At 35.8% G+C, this 22,336-nt stretch overlaps 4 protein-coding genes across 4 annotated transcripts; 1 reads left to right on the forward strand and 3 right to left on the reverse strand.

Annotated features, from left to right (window-relative positions):
- Positions 1 to 950: 950 nt before the first annotated feature.
- Positions 951 to 1,800, forward strand: LOC125207147 (thioredoxin H2-like). Its single transcript, XM_048106367.1, has 3 exons — positions 951 to 1,154; positions 1,236 to 1,358; positions 1,444 to 1,800. The coding sequence occupies exons 1-3, from the start codon at positions 1,011 to 1,013 to the stop codon at positions 1,573 to 1,575; spliced, it is 399 nt and encodes a 132-aa protein (XP_047962324.1). The 5' UTR covers positions 951 to 1,010; the 3' UTR covers positions 1,576 to 1,800.
- LOC125207146 (dnaJ homolog subfamily B member 1-like) lies at positions 1,694 to 3,969 on the reverse strand. The gene is made up of 2 exons (XM_048106366.1): positions 3,142 to 3,969; positions 1,694 to 2,422 (listed from the first exon to the last, which is right to left on the reverse strand). Exons 1-2 carry the CDS (start codon positions 3,636 to 3,638, stop codon positions 1,975 to 1,977), a joined length of 945 nt encoding a protein of 314 aa, XP_047962323.1. The 5' UTR covers positions 3,639 to 3,969; the 3' UTR covers positions 1,694 to 1,974.
- Positions 3,970 to 7,557: 3,588 nt separating this feature from the next.
- Positions 7,558 to 12,743, reverse strand: LOC125207328. The gene is made up of 4 exons (XM_048106620.1): positions 11,920 to 12,743; positions 8,931 to 9,536; positions 8,083 to 8,362; positions 7,558 to 7,859 (listed from the first exon to the last, which is right to left on the reverse strand). Exons 1-4 carry the CDS (start codon positions 12,538 to 12,540, stop codon positions 7,822 to 7,824), a joined length of 1,545 nt encoding a protein of 514 aa, XP_047962577.1. The 5' UTR covers positions 12,541 to 12,743; the 3' UTR covers positions 7,558 to 7,821.
- Positions 12,744 to 18,643: 5,900 nt separating this feature from the next.
- On the reverse strand, positions 18,644 to 22,080 carry LOC125203825. Its single transcript, XM_048102296.1, has 9 exons — positions 21,702 to 22,080; positions 20,967 to 21,044; positions 20,421 to 20,867; positions 20,054 to 20,189; positions 19,785 to 19,947; positions 19,569 to 19,697; positions 19,158 to 19,352; positions 18,922 to 19,044; positions 18,644 to 18,806 (listed from the first exon to the last, which is right to left on the reverse strand). Exons 1-9 carry the CDS (start codon positions 21,880 to 21,882, stop codon positions 18,699 to 18,701), a joined length of 1,560 nt encoding a protein of 519 aa, XP_047958253.1. The 5' UTR covers positions 21,883 to 22,080; the 3' UTR covers positions 18,644 to 18,698.
- Positions 22,081 to 22,336: the final 256 nt, after the last annotated feature.

A 22,336-nucleotide genomic window follows, 5' to 3' on the forward strand; every position in this document is an offset into this window, starting at 1 on the left:
TCTTCATATAAGTGGCTAAAATTCTAGTGGTTCAGTATTTCTTTTTTAAGTTCAATGGTTTACGTAGAATGAATGATTTTCAAGTGCTGGAAGACACATGAGATGACAAAATAGACTTTCCTCACAATTTTCTCGCATTGGAGTATGAGATAATTACGTGTATGTGGACTATATTCTTTTCACTCGTTGCACCTAACTCAACACTAACCATATTCTTGCTACAAAGGAAAAAACAAGAAAGCTGAACAAACTTATGGAAAAAAATAATCGAATTGAAGAAGACGCCGATTGTAGTTAAAAAGGGAATCCTGATTATCTAGATGACAGGGGTTAAGTTAAGTTACACATAAAGTTTGATTCTAAGTTGTTTTTTTTTTTGTCATCCATAGAGATTCTTTTCTACCCTTGGCACGTTATGCAAAGAATACTTTGTTCATCATATCAAAATTGACTTGTACATTCAATGGAATAGCACTTGTAGTTTGCATAATCATAAAAAAATGTAAAAAGAGGGAGCACATAGGTTGCTTCATTTGATCGATTCAAGATAAGGATACTCGTACGAATCCTAACCATACCTACTTCGTTTTTATATATGCTTATTCTCTCCACTCCAGTATACTAGTATGATTGTATGAAGCATTTTTATGCTTCATCAAAGCATCGGTTCCATGCACTCTTACCAAAAAATATTACTCCTACTATAATTATAACAATTAGAACATTTATATATAAATTAAAAAAATGAAAAAGTTAGGAATATTAGAATAAAGAGTGCTCCACAATAATTTTTGGACTCTTTTTATGAGAAATAGATTACAAAGAAAACCATATTATATTTCCAGTGATTAATAGAAACCATCAACATAAAGAAAGAGTCTATTCAGGAACATATTCTGCATGGAAAAAGTGGATCATCAACCACTATAAAATCAAGCATTACTAGCAATCCTCAATTCAAACCAAAATATACATTCAAATTAGTGAAGAAGAAGAAGAAGAAGAAGAAGATGGGAGCTGGAGTTTCAACTGGTTATGAGACTACACCTGCAGGAACTTATGGATCAGCGACGAGGAAAGGCCATGTGGTTGCTTTCCATTCGTCCAAGACCTGGAAAATCCACTTTGAAGCCTCTAAACAGACCCCAAAGCTGGTAAAGATTGTGTTTGTTACTTGCTACTAATTTGATACCTGAACTGATGTGAGATTCTGACATATTCTTATGTGTTGAAAGCTCGTTGTCGACTTCACAGCAGCGTGGTGCGGGCCCTGCCAGTATATTCAACCTGCAGTGGATGAATTTGCAGAAATATACACAGATGTGGACTTCGTCAAGATTGATGTTGATGAGTTGGATGTATGGACGATGCCCTATCTTTTTTAGTCAAAATTTTAGCCATTTATGCCTGAAAAAACTGATCTTTCTGTAATTATATGAACAGGATGTGGCACAGGAATTCGGGGTTCAGACAATGCCGACTTTCGTGCTGATGAAAAGAGGGAGAGTGGTCGACAAGGTTGTCGGAGCCAAGAAGGAGGACCTGAGGAAGAAGATTGACAAGCATAGAATCTAAACACACAAATAGTTCAGAGAGTTCAATCCATATGTTTCTAGTGATAAGTTGGGCCAAACAAATAGTTAAAGGAAACATTTCTCTGTGTTAAAAAATGAACAAACAAGACATCTCCAAAGAAACAAAACAACCAAGAAATCAAGATATATAACTTGAAACAAAATTACAAAGAAATATTGCATTTTACAGATTTCCACATCAATTTCAAGGGAAGATTTCTGTTTAGCAGCTAAGTCTGAGCTAGAAGATATTCGCTAAGCACGAAAAGGAAACCAATCTCAATCTGTTTTGCCTACTATGCACAGGAACTTTTTTTTTCTGTTCCGAAAATCGATTGGTTCAAGAATATACAATAGAGTTAAGACGGGTAATTAATAAGCATTCCGACTGACCCCAGAATTAACCGGATGTCCTGCCCAAAACCCTCCTGAGGTCCGATTTCTGATCAGACGTGAGTCTCGAGGGAAACTTGATGTCAAACTTGATCCGTAGATCTCCGCGTTTGCCTGGTTCTTTCGATATAGGCATGCCCTCATTCTGGATCATCATTTCATAGCCAGGTTTTACGATATCCGACACTGTGACAGTGAGGTCTCGTCCGTCTAAGGTTGATATTTTCAGAGTCTTTCCTGTGAGAGCATCGAGCAGAGAGATCTTTTGGTTGATTATTAGATCATTGCCATCCCTCTTGAAGACCTGGTGGGGCTTCTCGTCGACAATGAAGATTAGGTCTCCCGGGGCAGCCCCAGCTTCATGGTTCCCTTTCTCAGGAAAGGTAATCTTGGTTCCCTTCTTCCAACCGGGCTTGATGTGTATTGATAAAACCTCTTCAACCGTGGCTGGCTTGCTGCAATAGACAACATGACACATATCATATCTTTAGCATCATGTTTCTAGTTAAGAATTCATGCATCTTGACAAATTTTTTGAGAATCTAAGATTATTCACGCTCAGAAAGGACGAGCAAGAAACTAGTGAAAAACATATACTATGATGAACCCATCCCACATAGCAAAACTCAAATTGGGATAAATCAAGAATGCACACAAAACCACAACTATAACCACGACACTATGATGAAACCAAGGACTTCAAGCTAACCCGAGCAAGCAATGCAGCATTTTGCGGAACATACATCAGAAGATGCTTATACAAAAGAGAAGCACAGTTTAGCTCTATGTCATCTATCCACCAACACCTAAAACAAGAAACATATACCTTTAAAAGCAATGCTTTTTCTCAAAATAGCAAATCAAGATAAGAACAAAGGAAAACCTGTCTCCTACCTCATTCACACAATCACAAGAAGGCTAAAAACCCAATATTCTCAAAGCCAAAAACTTTACAATAAGGAATATCAATTAACCACAAAACAAGCACACCTTATTCTTAACCAATACATTACCCACACAAAAAATAACATTCGTACTATTTCACAAGCAACAAAAAATTCTCACAATTCACTTTCTTACACTAATTGCAATAAACCTCACAAATCTCATCACAATTAGACACAAAAAATTAAAAAATTCAAGAAACACGAGAAATAATAAACAAATCACCTACCCTGACCCATCAAGAACAATTCTTGATATCTTCATCTTCCTCTTCGACCCCTTATACAGATCCTCCAGGCTACACGCCAGCTTACTCTCCATCACCGCCGCCTTCTTCAATTCCCCACCTCCTCCTCCGGCGCCGCTCCTCCCTCCATCCATCCCACCAAAAAACTCCTCAAAAATATCCTCTGCATCTCTGGGGCTGAACTTAAACCCCGCCCCTCCGCCGCCGTAGCCGGAATCCCTGTCCTTGGAGCTCGGCGGCGGGTAGAGACCCGATTTCAGCCCCTCTTCGCCGTACAAATCGTAGATCTGCCGCTTCTGCGAATCGCTCAGAACATCGTAGGCCTCACTAATCTGCTTGAATTTGGCCTCCGCCTCTTTAGTGTTGACCGCGTTCTTGTCAGGGTGCCATTTCATCGCCAATCTCTTGTACGATTTCTTCAAATCTTCCTCCGTCGCGGTCCTAGACACTTTCAGTATGTTGTAGTAATCAACCCCCATTTCCAAACTGAATAAAGATTCCACCTTTTTCCGTTTCGAAAATTGGAATGCTTCGAGGTGCGATAAGGAAAATTCAGGGAAGAGGGTGAAATGGTAGACGGTAAATCCGGTGAGGAATTGGAATTGGGGAAGAGAGAGTGTCGATATTTTCAAGGTGGTTGGTTAAAGTGAGAGGAGTTTTTGGAGAATCTGAGATTACAGTTAGGAGAGGAAGAAAAGTGGTCGTGAAATCCTAGGGCGTGTTTGGGAATGATCACGAGAATAATTCCATCTCAACCAAAAGTACTTACCAAAAGTAACAACAAAAGAACATGTTTTCTACTCTTTTTTTTTTTCAATTATTTTGTTTTGTTTTATTTTATGTTTCTTCTGCCTGGGGCAGATTAATTTATAGGGTCACCAAGTGTATAGTTGAATGTTTGTGGGTTCAAAAAAGTAAATTTTTTTTTTTTTTAAATTGAGTTTATTTTGATCTTTTATTAAGAGTATTCAAGGAGTAAAAATCTTTTGCTTTAACTACTTGGATTGCGTCTTAAATAAATAAAATGACTCGTTTAAGATTTGAATGTATAGTTTTTTTTTATTTGAGTAAAAAAAGGATTGGTTTGTTGCGTGCTCGAAAACGTATATTTAGCGGTCAAAAAAATGTATACTAAAAAAGTGGACAAATTTGTTTAAGGTGATTTCTAAATTCATTTCTTCATAGAATTGGAATTAATACTAATTCATAAATTTCAAAATATTAAAATATAATTAATCTTGACCTACAAAAAGACTATAATATTTTATTACTTTTACTCAAAAATTTTGTTAATTCATTTATAGCTGGAAATTACCGCCAAAGTTTATGAAATTTGTTTATGCATTATATACACAAGGGATTTTTGATATGCTGAAAATCCTAATATATGAATGGTAGCAAAAGTTATATTGAACTCATGACATAGTACTTACTAGACTTGCTTGGTATTGGTTAAGTCACCATAATATGTATGATATGAATTGACCATTTACGACAATGATCACTAGCAAATTTGATATGATGTAAAAACCATAACAATATCCCCATTGAATCAAAACACAAGAAAACCTTCAATAAGATTGGGCAAAAATCAACATAATAAAAAAAAAAACACCACAATAAATAAAAAAAACTACGAATCACACCCAAATAAGATAACTTTGTTACATTTTGCAATCAAAATTTAACTAAAGATATAAGATAATAAAATCAGAAATATGAAGAAATCATAACGAGGCGACAACGAGCAGTCTCCTACCCCTCCAGTGGCCCCAAACCTCGCCCGGTGCTGAAACCCTCCCAACGCACTGAGCACCCTAACTTGCGCTCTGACATCCCTCATTTATTTTCGGTAGCGGGTGCCCTCACCCCCTCTCTTCAAGCCTCCACTAATTCATTATCGTCAACTGTCACACTTTCTCTAATCATCTTCCTTCACCCCATAGTCACCACTCAACTTCACATCCTCGTCGTCACATGCAATTCACAGTTGGAACATGTATTCAAGTTTATGTTTATCTTTCTATGAAATGCAAATCGTACATGCTGACAAATGATATTGTGCGAGCGTATTAGTGTTTGACACATAAAATTAACTTAATGCATTCTTGCGCCCTAACTTGTGCATAGCATGAGAGTTTAAATGCGAACGAGCTAAAATTATCCTAGTGCATGTTTTTATGCTAAAGAAAAAAAAGGTAAGAATATATATTTCCTTTGTTGCAATAAATATGAAACATATGCTTTCGGCACGATATTGTATGTAGATAATGTTGTAAGAGAGATGAAAAAATAAAGATGATGTTGTATTCATATTAGAAAATATTTCATTTTTAATGAGATAATAATAATAATAATAAAAAAATTAGTTAGACAAATGGAGTATAATTTAGCAGTAGTATATTTGTTATAAGTACTTACTTAATACTCCATATTTTGTCTCCCTCTGTCCCACGTCTTAAATGGAGGTATTTGTCATTATGTCTCTGAATAAAATACTTCCTATGTCTATAAAAATTATAAATATTTGGTTCGTCACGAATTTTAATGTATAACTAATAAGTAAAAGAGTGATAGAAAGAAAAAGTAAATAAAATATTATTAGCAGAGAATAAATCACTTTCCATTAAAGAGAAAAAAGTTTTCAAAATTATAAAATTTATAATTATTCATGGTAAGACTAAAAAGGAAATAGTTTATACGGTAATTTTTAAGGTGGGAGGAATATACTCCAATTTTCTTTGGGAAACAATGGTAAGCATTTTTGACGCATACATCATTGCCAAGAAAAGTACTAATTGATTACAACCATATTTCTCAAGATTCCATCAATTCACCAAATAAATCTTAAAGTTTGTGAAATATAAATATCATGTTCAAAATCTCATGATTGAGTTTTACTATCATTCTCCCTTCATCTCCAAACAAAGATTAAGAAGTATTCTCTTTGAAAACCAATTTTAAAACCAGTAGGTGTATTTTAAACACCTCTTTCATACTTCCATATTATAATTGCCCCAAACACAATCATTCAAATTTTCGATATCAATCGATGAACAAAGATAACAAGCATATAATGAAAATAAATTGAATTCTTCGATTAAAGACACTGCCTCAACAAGCGATGGCTTACTTTTCACCTTACTTAAACAAAACGAAAAAAAGAAGAAATCCTTTTCACTTTTCAGATATCAAACACATCCCTCCAATGCTAAAAGTAAATTATTTTCTAGTTGCACCCCAAATATCGAGAGATTGACACTCTCACTTTTAATCTATAACAGTTTCAGCAATAAAAAAACCAATATTTTTAATTATTAAATTATAAAGAAAAGAAAAAAAAATATAAAGTGTATGTCATGTGTGGAAAGTGAGAGAACGTGCAGGCGCGTAATCAGGTGGGGCCCACCGCGAGTGTCTACTCGTGCGATGTGAAATGCGTTCCAAGGCAAGGAATCTGAATACGGCGTCGTTTGGGATCTGCTCATCGACATAAGATTGGGCCCATTTGCATAACTAACAATAATGGGTTACTATCAAGTGGGTCAAAACTTTATTTCCCTGGCCCAATAATTATTTTGTCCATTTCCTTAAAGTTTTTATTATTTTCATTTAAATGAAAATTTTCTAATTCTATATAAACACAAACAGGGGACCCCCCCTCAAAAAAGTGGAGGTTATTAGAGTTTTGAAACGTGGCTATTATTCTGGCCAAGATCTTGTGGAGTCACCTATTTATTTTCTCTACCTTGTTTTTTCTTTATGTAGATTGGGAGGGAAGGTTTATTCAATATTTTTCTATCATTATTATTACTTCAAATTTCTTTTACTTTTGATAGAGAGATGAGAACACCTTTTCTATTGAGAGGTTTTTTTTATCTATTGAGTGTCGTAATGAGGTCCGACACTGAGTTACATACTTATTGAATGTCGTAATGAGATCCTGGGACATGGTACTCCTTGTTTATTTCATTTTCATTCTCATTAAACCGAAATATAACAAGCCATTATCATACCTTGATTTATTAGATTTATTTGTCAATTTAAAACCTATAAGTTAGTACTGGATTATTGGGCTAAACCATAGCCCAACTTATTGGGCCTATTCGGCACATATTTTTTAGCTGTTTGTTATGGCGTTGTACCTTTCAATGGATTTAGCTTATCTACAACAAGTAAGACGAAATCAATTACTACAAAATAATCTAAATTAAGTGACTGTTTATTTGGTAGATTGATTAATTTCGAGTTTCTTTAACCATCTTATCCTCAACATCGCGTGACATTTCGTGCAAAATTAATCAGGACAAATAAAGTTAGCAATGTACTTCGAATCGTAGAACATAAAATGGAAGTTGCGACAGTATACAAAATTGAGTCAGCATAGATTTGTTAGCATGATTGAAGACATTATTATATTATCAACAAACCCAGCAGCCAATCATAAATTAACTGTTCCAAACACCTTAATATCCCATTTATAGGGATATATATTGATGAAAAAAAGGGGGAGGGAACATAAGAAACTACAAACTAGCATTACACTTACATTTTATTACCTTGTATCACTTTATACGAACCAAAAATCTTGAGGATTTTTATGTCATCTTCCGAGGTTTAACTATCAAACATGCAAAACTGTTTATATTTCTGAGCTCCTTTCTACAATACTTCCACAGTCTTCTTCGATTCTTCGCTAACTGACATTGCCAGAATAAAAGAAGACGTCACAGAAATGTTTCATTTTCACCAAAGCTGAATGAACACAATCAAGATTATACACACACACACATAATGTAGATGGCACAATCAGTCAATGAACTTGGCTACCAAGAGATAAAGACACAACCAAATGCAAGCAAGCATTTCGAGTCAAGGGCTCGTTCAATATTCAAGAATCAAGTATAATATGAGAAGGGTCACCTTTTGATGAAGGAGGGAGCACGATCACGTGCATGGTGGCGTTGTTGGGAGGGAGGTGGAGGCGGAGAGGGTAGAGCTTCCCGTTCAATGGGCTTTTGGTGCAGACCGTGAGGCCGGGAATTCCCAGCTCGTCCTCCAGCCTGCTCGCCAGTTCACTCACTTGGAAGCCCTTGAATGCAATGCAGAGCTCCTCGGACTCACTCTCGACTTCGCCATACTCATTGGCTAGTTGGAAATAGATCAGCCTGCCGTCGCTTGCCTTTGGAGGCGAACCATCCCACTGTACCAAATTAAACACCCCCAAATCATTTCGCTAAACCATCTACGTTCATGGATATGATAACTGAAACCATTCTTTTTTGCCACAGTAAGCATAAACAGAGAGACACACACCAAGGCCCAAGCATCATAGGTGAAAGTGTAAATCAATTCATAATTTGACAGTATACTAAGTATAAACACACACACTAGGTATCATATGAAGTGCATTCCTATAGCAGAATTTGAATCAATTCATCTTTTTCCTAAAAAACATTATCTATAAACACACACACACACCAAGAATTATAGCTGAATAGTGGAAAAATTAATTCATTTTGTCAACTTTTTTATCTATAAACGTATACATTACACACCATTGGACAGTATAATAGTACTAAGCATGAACATACACAAAGAATGGGAAAGTTTTAGGTATTCAATTGCTTCCACACAAATTCCACCATCATTTTTTGAACAATAACTCTTTCAGTTAAGCATTCCAATTCGTTCAATCGCAAGTCAAATTCCAAGTGGAACAAATCAGAAATCAACAAAACAAATGAAAATGAGAACAATGTCGAAATTACCTCTTGCCTAGAAAAGCTAGCAGACTGAGACGACTGGCTAGTGGTCGGCGAGGTCTCGTCGGAGGCAAAACAATCCTCCTTCTCCAGCACGATCTGCGGCGGCGGCAGAAACTCGACAATCTGAACCTCCCAAAAAATCCAGTCCCTTGTGACCGTCCGATGCGGAATATCATGCGTGATCGAGTTCCTCCACGGCGGCAGCCCGGCGTTAGCCCGCAGAAAATGGCCGTACCTAGTCTTCAATTTGACGGCGCCGGTCTCCCTGATGGGCTCCCACTCGACGGAGCTGTCGAGGCGCGGGGGCAGCGTCTGCAGCACCTTGTGGCCCGTCATGCCGAGCAGAAACGGCTGATTCGACGCCGTGAGGTACTTGCCGTAGCAGCTCCTGAGGCGGATTATGGTGTCGGAGCTCTCGACGAACTCGACCGCCCATTTGGCCGATTTTGATTCGCCGCTGCGGTCCTGCGTGACGGAGACCTCGTCGTCCTCGGCCACCAGGTACTTGCCGTGCCAACCTTTCAGGCGCACCGTTTTCGACTTCTGAAACTCGTCGATTGCTGACATTCGTGGCCCCATCGACAAGAGTTGTTGATTTTGATGATGATTCTGCAGATTTGTACAAGTTGATAATTGGGGATTAGTGATTTGGGTTTTTTGCTCTCATGTTTTTCTTACTGTTGAAATATTTCTTGTTTTATTTTATTCACCTCTATTTATGAATATATGCCTTCTTAATTTAAGGGAAAATGTGACAACACTGAACATGACTAAGGTCTTTAGAAGATTTTAATTTTCTTTAAGTAACAAAACATTCCTAGTACTACTATATATTAGTGGATTCTAGCCACCTAGTTAATATTTATAAATTAAATTTGCAAAATACATTATATAGATATTCTCACTTTATTCCATGCTAATTGATCCATGTCAATTCAGTCATTTTCTACTTTAGCAAGTTTTAATATAATTAAGTCATTTCAATTTTGGCCAAACTTATTTATCTCTTTTACTTTATTCTCTTTTAGTTTATTCATCATCTACTTAATACACTTTTTTTAATTTTCATGCAGAAAAGAAGTGTTTTAATTAACAAGGAATTGAGAAGTAATAGTCTAAACTCTATAGTCTTAAACAAATATCACCTGATTTAGGAATCTGCAAAAGTGCAAAATGTGACATCAATAATCTACTGGGTTTAGTGGTTTATATTACTAAGAGATTGAATTGTATTAATAAATTTTGTTTTCCTGTTTGCTACATCTAAATACAGATGATTGTTATTGATAGAGCATAGACTGATAATTAATACTATGTCACATTATATGATTCTCTATGTATTTTTCATGAACTTAACACATTAAAATTATTCTCAAAATCCTAAAATATCAGAACCATTTCAAATAAATCAAAGACAAAGACAAAAACAAATACAAGTAGGATGCTTTTGCATCTTTATCAAAGGGAGTAATAAGTTATGCAACAAATCAACCAATAAATTATAAATACAAGGTGTCTATATATACTATAGTAGTTGAAGGTAACATGTGTGGCCTACCATGAAAAACCCAATTGATAAATCAATTAATCCAAAACTAATCATCTTATAAAATTAAATAATGAGGTTAATGGCCTCCTAGCTATGTCATAACCACACCTTTCAAGCTCCTAAAGCTGCACAATTACGCCCCTTCATTAAAGTAATTATTAATTATGCAAGTCATTCTCATTAAATCAATTACTCTTTGTTTTTACAATAAATATTTGTCGGTTTTGTTGGTTGTATTCCTTTTAGTGGTAGATGAGAGCTTTAGTCACAATTTTATTAACTAGTATTACCGATAATCTTTATGTTGCAATCAATCAATCAATCTTAAACATCGAATACTATAATACTACTAAGCGTAATCATTCTATAGTGTGAAATAAATCTTGAAATTAAATGAAATTATATCTCCACTTTTTCTTTTATAAGAAATACTCTATAAAAGTAAAAGAAGATTCTAAACCATTTTACACGATTGAAAATATCACAATTGAAAGTCTTTCGGATTATCGAGGGGTCACAAAATTGGACCGGCTATAAATAGTGGCAAATGGTTCTTCATAGTCAACTTTCGTATTCAATGATATTATTTAATGTATGGAATTCCGCATACAGAATTTTTGACATTTTCCTAAATACTTAAGACAATATTTATATGACTTAATTGTAGATTCAACAATAGTATCGGAGATTCGGAATAAAATCAACTTTTATGATATACTCTTACGGATTAACTAATAAAGAAAATCAGTGTACTAAACAAAGTCATCGAGCTTAGCTTAGAAAATGTTGATAAAAAAAAAGAAAATAAATATCATCAAATAATTCATGATTTTTTATTCAGTTTATAATATTAATTCAACTTTTAAAATGATTAATGTTTCACAATTCGATTTACGGCAAACTAGAAAGACTACTTTTCAAACCACTCAAAATGACGGCTTAGACTTTGTGGCTCGTACATTCGATGTTAAAATATGTGGACATCATTAAAATGTTTGAAATTATCAGAAAATTAGATCAAAATTCGTACTTAACAATTAATAAAAGAAATAGCTCCATTAAATTATCATCAACTATTTAACTAACCTATCGACGCAATGTCTTCATAGAATTAATTACGCAAATTATTTTCTCCCGTCATATTCTTTTGAAGGCAGCCCCTCAAAAAAATAAATCAATATTCAATCTTAGCAACTTTCATCATTTTAATCACACTTCTCACTCCCTAAACTTAATTACAAAAACCCTGAATTAGTAACATTTCATTTTCATCTATCTAATTACCAAATCCAAAACATATCTCCTTAGCAACTAAACCCGCAAGAAATATAACGAATTCATGATAATCACGTCAAATCAACCAATTAATCTCCAATTAAGTAAACAAAATTAAATTATTAAAAAAAACTTATTCTCATATTTGAAAGGAAAAAAAAAACATACCTTCTTCATTGACCACCACCTCGACGGCGTCGCCGGAGTCATCGCCGGCGACCTCATCGGCGATTCAAACCCGTACCCGATATCCAGCCCCGAAATCTCCTCCGTCACGGACGAGAAGCTCGACACCATCGACCAATAATCCACCACCGCCTCGTCCTCCGCCACCTCCACCGCCTCCACGTCCCACACCACCCAGTCCGCGGCGCCGCCGCCGCCGCACGCGCCGTCGTGAGTGACCGTGTTCCGCCACGGCGGCGTGCCGCCGTTCGCCCGGAGATAGGTGCCGGCCGCCGCCGCCTTGAGCTTGACCTGAAATCCGTCCCTGATGGGTTGCCACTCGATCGCCAAATCCCTGGCCGGATTCTCCGGCGAGGTTTGGAGGACTTTGTGGCCGGTCATGCCGAGGAGGAAGGGATCGGCGGCGGCGGTGAGGTAGCGGCCGTGGCAGCTCTTGAGGCGGACGACGTGTGGGTTGGTGTCGACGAGCTCCACCAGCCAGCGCGTCCGCCTCGCGTCGCCGCGGCGGGATTGCTTCGTCGACGACTGATCGTCGGCGGCGGAGAGGTATTTGTTGAGGTGGCTCTTGAGCCTCACGGCGGGAGTCTTTGTGAAGAATTCCATTTTTTTTTTTACTTTTTTTTTGGGGGGTGGGGGAAGGATGTACTAATTGGAGGATAGTTGAGACATGCAAGAAATTTATATTAGGTGGGTGAAAAGAGATTGTTTGTCGAGTTATTGGGAATTTGGGTTTTGGGTGATTAGAGAAATTTAATAAGTGTGGGGATTTTGTTCTTGGTGTGGGAGATGGGTTAATTAAATTAAGGGGAAATGGGAAAGAGTTGACGTCTTGAGTGTATTGAAATTTCGAGGTTGTGTCATCTTTGGAATTTTGTTTCGATGTTACAAGTTGTTTACGCGAGGAGAGGAACGTGAACTAATTTTAACTATAAATTAAAAAAAAAAAAAACATTAATATAAATAAAGTTTTAATCTCATAAAGTATTTTAAGTATCCATTTCAGTAAATACGAAATAAGGTGTAATATGGATTAATAAAAGAAAGAAAAAAAAGGAATAAGATATCATTTATTATGAATTAATAAAATAAAGAAATAAGAGCAAATAATTAGACAAGATGTAGTACTGCAGATGTAATCTGAATTAATAGAAAGAAAAGAAAAGAAATTTTAGGAAAGATTCATTTTAGTAGTCATGCGATAAGATACGATATGAACTAGGGGAGTGTTATATTGCTAACTAAATGCTTAATTGCTAACTACAACTCAATAATAGCCATTAGATATTCAAATTAAAGGCCTAGATCATCAACCACGAAATGTCAATACGATCAAAAACGTTAATAAGGCTATAGGATTAATTCTAATAAAAATCAATAGGGGTATTAATGTCAAGTTAGTTATAACTAACTTTTAAAAGAAATCCCAAAACTTTAAATTCATATAACATATATCAAATTAAAGATAATTTTATAAGGATTCTAACGATATACTACTTGCATATGTTCCGACGTCACAATTTGAAAAATATTTGAATTTTTTTTTTGAATTTTCGTATTTTTGACGAACAGATTTGTGTCAATACACCTTACATAATATGTCAATATTATACTTGTAAAATGTCAATATGAAATTGTGTTGATATTATTATGTCTCCGTGTTGATGTATTTGATACACTGTATTGACATTATATTTCTAAACCCTAAATTTGCTATTATCTTTTTAATATTAAAAAATGAAAAACGAAATTATACATGGCAAATTGTAGATCACAAAATTTCTAAAATCTTATGGTCTTAAATTAGTTGTAGTTAGCAACTAAGGGATGAGTTAGCAATTGATCACTGCCCATGTGAACTAACTAATTAAAAAGAACAGAAAGAAGATGAGATGTAATATGAATTAGTAAAAGGTTAAAACATCAAATTAAAGCTCGGGCTCGATTGTGGACTCTGTGGTGAAGCGTAGAGTCTTATGGAAAACACCAAAAATGTAATGATTTACATATTATGGTTTTGTTTACTAATGTAAATATTTTTTTTTTTTTTTTTTACTAATGTAAATAGTTGTTTCTCTTTTTTGCTTCGAATTCGAAAATTACACATTTAAAATATCGGACTAAACATCACTCTCTGATCCTCGTTCTTTTCGAGTGTTAGGGTCAGGAGATCAATGGGCTAGATATAATTGTGGAAATGAAATGGATAAACAATTTTTTACAGTTCTATATTGTTTTTCCAGCATAGTTTTTTGAGGTTGCCCTTTCCCAAATTTGTCACTCCACAATTTTATTCACAGTGTACGACTTATGGAATAATTTGATACTCGTGCACCCAAGAGGCAGACCTAGTGGGATTGATTTGTTCTTTCTTGAATAAAGTTTTATCAAAAATCGAATTGCATATTTTTATATATGGCCACTATATGCCTTTGAATTAACCACATGATTTAAGCAGGTGTCAAGTATGTATATATAGTAATAAGTACTAGGAGTAGTACTATTGTCCAGATTGTCGACCGTAACAAATGTTTGATATTGCCCGCTTTAGGTCAAGTCTGCATAAATTTATTTTTGGGTCACTCTCAAAAGGCCTCAAACTGATTAGGAGTTGAACAAGATTATATCTATACATCTTCCAACTTCTCTTAGACTCCTGATGTGGGATGGAGTTTGTACTTAACAAACCTCCCCCTCAAACCAGATCACATCGGGTACAAACAAACTCAGTCGACCCGACTCTGATACCACTTGTTCGGTTTGCAAGATTGTATCCGGGATTAAATATGTAATGTGTTCGGTTCATGAGATTCAATGTTATAATTCAATCATTAAATCATAGATTAAAAATCATGAGATAATTAGTTATAGCTAACCCCCTACGACTAAACTAATCTCATAAGTCATAACTAATCCTAGATTGTATGTTACTATTTTATCTAGGAAACCGAACAACACCTAAGAGATATATGAACAACTGAAACTAAATTTAAACTTGTGATCCGATTTTAAGTAGTACTAGTACTAGTACTTTCTTTATCGGTAATAACTAAATATTTACAGCGGGAAAATTATATATAATCACTCACCAAGTAAATCGTACTCTCAAAACTCGGGTTTTTGTCTTAACATGTCCATTGTACCACTATGTTATCATGATAATAACTACTACTATTATTCTTGAGTTATTCATATAGTCACACAATTTAAGCATATGAAACAAAAGTGAGGATAAATCCAGAAAAGGGAGTTGGTGTAGTTGGGGAAAAAGGAAATAATATTGGGGTGTGAGTGTGATTAGGTCCTCATATAGTGTGGGCTGAATCAATGGTATTTGTCTCCACACACATGATGGTCTTCATAGAAAAGCATCTGATTCTCTGTTTTATCGTGTAAATGGAAGTTACTTTGTGCAACTAAATAACTACTCCTAATTTCAGTGGCAAATTTAAGCCACTAAAATATCCCTATTACCAGATGTTTTTTTATATAAATTCCGCTACGTTTTAGGTTGAAATTCCGGTGCATGCGGTGAAAAAGATTGTACTGTCACGCCCCACTGAGATTTACAGTACTTATTTATGTTGCATATATTCATGTACAGTATCTTAAATTTAGACATCATTATTTTTCTAGGATTCTGAAAAGTATAGCATTTATTTAGAAAAAAATGGATGGAGCACTTGAAATTTTTTGTCCCACTTTCATTCTCTGCACTCGTGACTCGTATTTCATTATTAATTTTGTATTTATCCTTCAACGTGCCTTGTGCTTTAACTTTTACAATTAAAATATAGTTCATACTTCATAGTTATTATCTAACATTTAGATACGTGTTTTAAATTTACTAGTTGGATATCCCGAGTATAGGGGTGGTTCGGTTTGCAGCGGCTATGGATCTTCCAAACGATCTGAGACATTCTTCGCAATAATCTGCCGAGAGAATACAAAGATATCGAATGTTTGTCTGACGTCTGGGGACCATAACCCTAACTTATATTTATATTAAATATAAAACCTTTTATTTTCTATTCGGTCCCTCATCAAATAGAAAATCTCATATGGTATCTACACTTATTTCCATAACAAATGGAGTACACTTTAGTCCAAACTTTAATCTTTATTGGATCACTTTAATTGGACAACTGAAAAATAGCCATACACATTAAATTAGTTACGTGGAAGCTCAAATTTCTAACATATAGTACTTATGATTTGTGGTATGTATTCAAGTTCAACATGTAAATATTGTCCATATATTCAACTTAATCTCAGCATCACGATTTTGTCATCTAGCGGTCAGATTAATGCCACGTGTCATTTATAATGTAGTTTTCATTCTAATAATGTACACCGACTAATAATGTAGATTTTTCATTCTAATAATGTACACCAACTAATAATGTAGATTTTTCATCAAATAATGCAACTCGGCTATTTTGATCACAATCATCAAATCCAAAGATCCAAGGATTGTGATATGTTTGAAGCTTAACACTAAAGAACTGTGAGGACCCTAATACATCCTAGATGTATATTATTTGACTAAAATGATATATGAAAATATAATTAAGGGATATTAACTTTGGAAAATTGTGAAGCCAAGTTGATAGGTGGCAAAGTTAGGTGAAGTTCTGTTGTGGAATAGGCGAGTGTACCACTACTGCTCTGTATGCGCGTGGGTTGTGGGAATCTACGTGGAATGCTTATCTCTTCTAGAAGCGCACTGAACCTCGACACACGCTTTTACCGAGTCTTTAGTCGCCAAGAAATTATTCGTATTAGTATCGTGTTACACATAAAAGATCATTTTATAATTTTGACGTTATAACTAATCAGTCGAAATCCCCATAATAATATTAATTGTTTTTGAAGTAGTTCTATGCTGCTTCTGAATTAATTTACCACGAAATAATCTACAATGATCTATCAACAAAAATTTTGAAAATATTATATTCGTGTCCCTTTGTTAATAGAAAATCAATTTTTGGGTCTAAATGGTATTAGACTCTAAATAGTTATAACTTATAAGTTAGAAACTTACTAAGTACTAAAAGATGGTATACATTGTAAATATTAGTGTGTTTATTGAAACACGTTATACGATTATAGGCGTATATTGAATGATTGATTAAGTGAGTGAGTTATGAGATATTGCGTACCTATAAAATTGCAGTAACAAAATTCCTAACTCATCTTGGTTTGCCATTTGTCCGAGTTTAATGATTAAGATAACGATAAGTTTTTAGATTATATAAACACTAATCAATTATATAGTTAATATCCAATTTCATGCCACGTATTATCGATCGTCAACACTAATCAATTATATAGTTAATATCCAATTTCATGCCACGTATTATCGATCGTCAACACTAATCAATTCTGGGTGATTGATAATCATAAATTCATAATATCAATTGGCCCAATTCAAACCCTAATGGGCCCAAAAGGTTTTAAGTTTTAACTACTGTATTTTGCTGGGAAGATATTTAATCAGCAAGAACAATTTACTCCATTTGTCCCATCATACCTGACACACTGAATATCATTTAAATATATTACACTTTCCGGTTATTTACACCAAATTCAAATCCATTTTCAAATATACGTCGGGCCAAAAAATAGTTTTACTCCAACCATTTTCACCAAATTCAAAAATTACACCATATTTGGTATTGTTTCACAAAAAACACACGAAAACTCTTTTTTAGAATACGGTTGGAGATGGTGTAAAATACAGCACAATTTACAAATTCAGTATAGCAAATAAGAGCAGTTTAGTTAGTCAAACAATTGACTTTCATCAAACAATTGACTTTCATCCAATTGAGTATGAGAGAATGTTCTGATCAGTAATCACTCCGAGTCCTCTACAAGAGCTCGGCATATCAGTGAAACGTCTCACAGGAAACACCGCAGATTGGATCAGTAAGGTAAGTGAGCAATATTCATTGAACTTATCACAGAGTAACGTCATTGATAAGATCCCTTCCAACAAGTTAGCAGGTTCTTTGGAATAGGCTTTCCAGATACAAAGTAGATCTACCAGGGGATTGTTGACGTTTCTTGATCTTTCACAAAACAGCTTCACAGGTGGCATTGTGCACATAGGCATGGGGATGCAACTCAATGTACAGTACATCAATTTTTCTCACCACTTAACTAAAGGTGATTACCTGATTCCATCAGGAGATTGGAGTCGATGAAGAGTCTGGATTTGAGATACAACAGCCTCGACTCCGAGCTGCCAGCAGCACTAGGAAATGCAAGGTCCATGGAAAGCCTGAAGCTGCAGAAAAATCATTTTACCGGGAAAATACCAGATGATTTTCTCAAGTTCAAGAACTTGAAGGACTTCGACCTCTCGAGTAATTCTCTCAAGGGCAGTAGAATTCCATACGGGACCCTCTGACTCTGATCGACTTCCCAAGAGGCACTTATTCGAGGGACAAACATCTATGTGGCTCACCACTCAAACCCTATCAACCTTGAGACCTAATAAATCTTTCATGAACATTAGCATTATTGTTTTAGCATCCTATCAATTCTCACAACAAAATTCTCTGTATAAAGCTCAGGAAAATGCTGGCAACTTATAGAGACATGTGATTTAATTATTACTGTAGTTCAAACTCGGATAATGGAAAAATGTCTCGCGCACACACACACACGAGAGAGATGGGAGAAATAGAATGGACAAGAAATCTTCCATGTAAAAAAAACTGCATTCATCCACCATCATCTTGATGCTTACACAGTTTCTAATCCATAGTTTCTTCGGAACAAAGTTGATGATAATTTAAATAATCAATCTCATTTAACCTAATACAACACAAAATCTGCTCTGGCATCTCTTCAGCTTTGTTACCCTGTCAAGTAATAATAGAAAACGTATGTATTAATATATCTGGACAAATGAGAATATAAAGAGAGACGGTAATAACTCATCGTCCAAAACATATCATTCGAAACACGGATACTTGCCTGAATTGTCAATCCAAAATCCAATACACATAGCTTTAGCCTATCAAGAAATGTCTCGAACCCTTTTCTCGAAATGTAGCTGAATCTATGCATGTCCAAGTCGATTTCAAAATAATTTGCTTCCTGCAAGGGAGGAGGCAAAGAATCTTATGAAAACAAGTAAACATAAGCATGAAAACCTTGAAAGGGTACTTAGAACCCTATTTGATCTAAGTAGATATCAGAATGAAACTTACCAAATAAAAGTCATGTTGAGGACGTGAAAGTACAGGTTTCTCGTTGTAGGCATGCATGAGCTTCCTCTCTGCTGCACTCAGAGGAAGGTCATCCACGTTTGCTACTCGACCCAATATCTTCAACCTTTCTCTGAAGGGAATGCTTGTTTCAGTACGAAAACTTTTAACCTTTTCCACTTCGTCATCAATCAACCTCTGTGGTTGGATAAGCATTTACAATGAAGATGTAGTTAATAGGGAATTCCAAGACTGTGTTTTGAAATAGAAAATATAAAGCAGCAAAAAGTACTGCAGTTCAAATACAGAAAATAGTCTTATCGTAGTAGTTTAATATTTTATCGTGTCAAAACTCAAAAGTAGATTTTAACACTAAACATTAAACAACAAAGTTCAATTCTATAATTAACTTACCCTAATATTCTCTACAAAATGGGTTGGAAGGTCCTTTGCAAAGCTTTCAGACAGCTTAAAATACAAAACGAAGTTTATTCCTTCCCCATCTGTTTCACCCTGAAAAAATGTTGCTGGATATAATGGTATCTGCACAAACAGAAAAAAATCAGGTGTCATATAGGACATGCACAACTGCTTGATCAAGCATACAAATACTTTTAATCAATGCAGTACCTGAACATTTACAACGAGCATCGATGGAAGTTTCCCCGAAGAATTGACAGAAGGAAGCTCCACAAATCTAGCAATGTGATGAATTTTCCTCTGAGATAAGAACACATCAAGACCAAAAGGATAATATGCAGCGCAGTTGGGAGCCGAATCCTTCTTCTTATCTCTGCCAGACGAAACCAAGACCAAACCAAAAGAATAAGATTTACTAGATGTAGGATATGTACATTGTTTTATATGAATTGACTAACCATGAATGCTTAGAGACGTACCTAAAATAATTCACTCCCCTGACTCTAAAAGTCCCTGGCTCGACATCCGACCAACTATCTGGCACTCTCTTCCCCAAGGGGCAGAAAGGCACTTGGGAACCAGCAATAGGTCTTTGCAGTAACGCCTTTGAAGAAACTGCAATGTATTAAAAAACTATATCAGGATGCATAGGTGGGGGGATGGGGTGTATGTGTGCGTGTGTGTGTAGGTGATTGGCATAAGGACTAAATTCAAAGTCTGCAGCAAATAGTTTGCAAAGAAAACGAAAAACATCCATGGACAAGAAGCCATAAGGAAATTAGGATTATTTGTAAAATTAACAGTTTGTTGTACGAATCAAAACTCGAATACTTAATCAGTACTTACATAAAGCCGCTGCAGGATGTCCGTCCTTCCACTTGAACGGTAGTTTCAAGGCTGCTTTTTTTCTCGGACTAGAGCTACTTTTCTTTTCATCGGTGTGAACAGTTGAAGCTAAACAAGGCAAACAGTTATTTGGAAGAAGTCCACAATTGTCCAATATACTGTCATCACCTCCAGCAGTTTCCCCAGCCGAGGAGGAAATTTCATCAATGAATACGGGTGTGTTTCCACTCTGCAGCTCACCAGATTTCGGTTTCAAGTCAGAAGCACTCGGATGGACTGAGCTTCTAGATGCTCCGCTGACAGAATTGCGCGCTGAGCTGCCATTACACGACTCCTCATGATGATCAAGAGACGATACGCTCACATCACAGTTTACTTGACTTGTATCTCTGGGAGAAGCAAAGCTCGCTGTGGATGGTCCATCCAAACCGCTAAGAGAGGGCACATCTGCAATTTTCACTTACAATTAGTTAACAACCACTCTTCCTTACTTGCAACAATCATGAATAAGTACTTAGAAAAGCAACGTGCAAGACTTCTACAAACCATCAGGGATGCTTTGGAAATCTTCATCACTCCAGTCAGATTCGAGAGCAGGATCGAACCACGCTTCTTCACCACTTCCTGCCAATGCCAGCAATGAAAACCAAGTAAGTCTACTCCGAAAATTCATTTTTTAGTTCTGATCTAATAAATTTCTTCACCTGCCTAAACATTAATCAAACTAAACTGTGATTGTCACCAAGGCCTATTATACAACATGAGTTCACATGAATAAAAATCAATAATGCTCCTAATGATCTACCTGATAAATTAAACGCATAATACGAACATGAGTTACACTAACACACTCATTAGCCAGCTAAAACATCCCAACTTAACCATCTTAGACACCATAACCCATTCTGAGTTCTAATTCTCCTTCTCATTTACAAAAAAAAACATTCCAAATGGCAAAATAATCAATCTTGATCGAGGTCAGAGATTCTCTAAAGCAGCTAATCAATCTTGGAATTCCCACTTGTCTTCTACAACAAAGCAATACCTAAAATTGCTGAGCTACAATCACCAAAACCTCGCTTAACCAGCTACATTATCAGCTACAAACCAAAATCCCAAAACAAAGAGAAATTATACCATCCCTTGACACGTTCAATGATATATTTTCACACTCCAGCATCACTAAACATCAAAACTTTCACCACATCACTCATTAATTGAACCTCGCAACACACATGCATTAAACACACACGCACTGAGAAAGAGAGGGAGAAATGAAACCATTGAAAGGCAAATTATTGGGGGAACGATCAGAAGGCAGAGATGGAAGCTTTTCCGATGATCGATCGGATAGATAATTAGAAGCCGCCCTTTTCTTCAAAAACCTTCTACGCTTCCTGCTCATCTTCTTCCCTGATTTACATCCGACGCAATTTTGCGGCCGGGAAACACACGCCCCCATCTCTCCGAAACCAGAGATCCAATACAATATACCGAAAAATTACACCCCTTTTAGAGAGCTATTTCACAATGACGAGAGCATGAGAAATTAATTGATCGCACGCGATCATTTATCTCCCTCGCAAAATATCCACCACAATATAAGTCTAGAGAGAGAAGGAACTCATTCTAGATAGAGAAAGCGTGAAAAGGAGGAGAACCCCCATCAACCCACCCACCCTTTCTCTCTCTTTACAGTAATAATTGAATAGAAAATCATTCCTCGCCCATTTACTGCATTGAATCTCTTCTATTCCATGGAGATTCACAAAATCGATTTTTTATATTTCATTAATCATATCGCGCTAATAAATGCGTGCTTTCTCTGTGTGTGAAATGAAATTCAATCTCTCTCAGAGCTCTTCTGCAAAAGAAATTAGGATTTAATTACTGTGGTGAAGCTGATGAGAATGAGA

This window comes from Salvia hispanica, chromosome 2 (assembly GCF_023119035.1).
Source record: "Salvia hispanica cultivar TCC Black 2014 chromosome 2, UniMelb_Shisp_WGS_1.0, whole genome shotgun sequence".
NCBI classification, from domain to species: Eukaryota; Viridiplantae; Streptophyta; class Magnoliopsida; order Lamiales; family Lamiaceae; genus Salvia; species Salvia hispanica.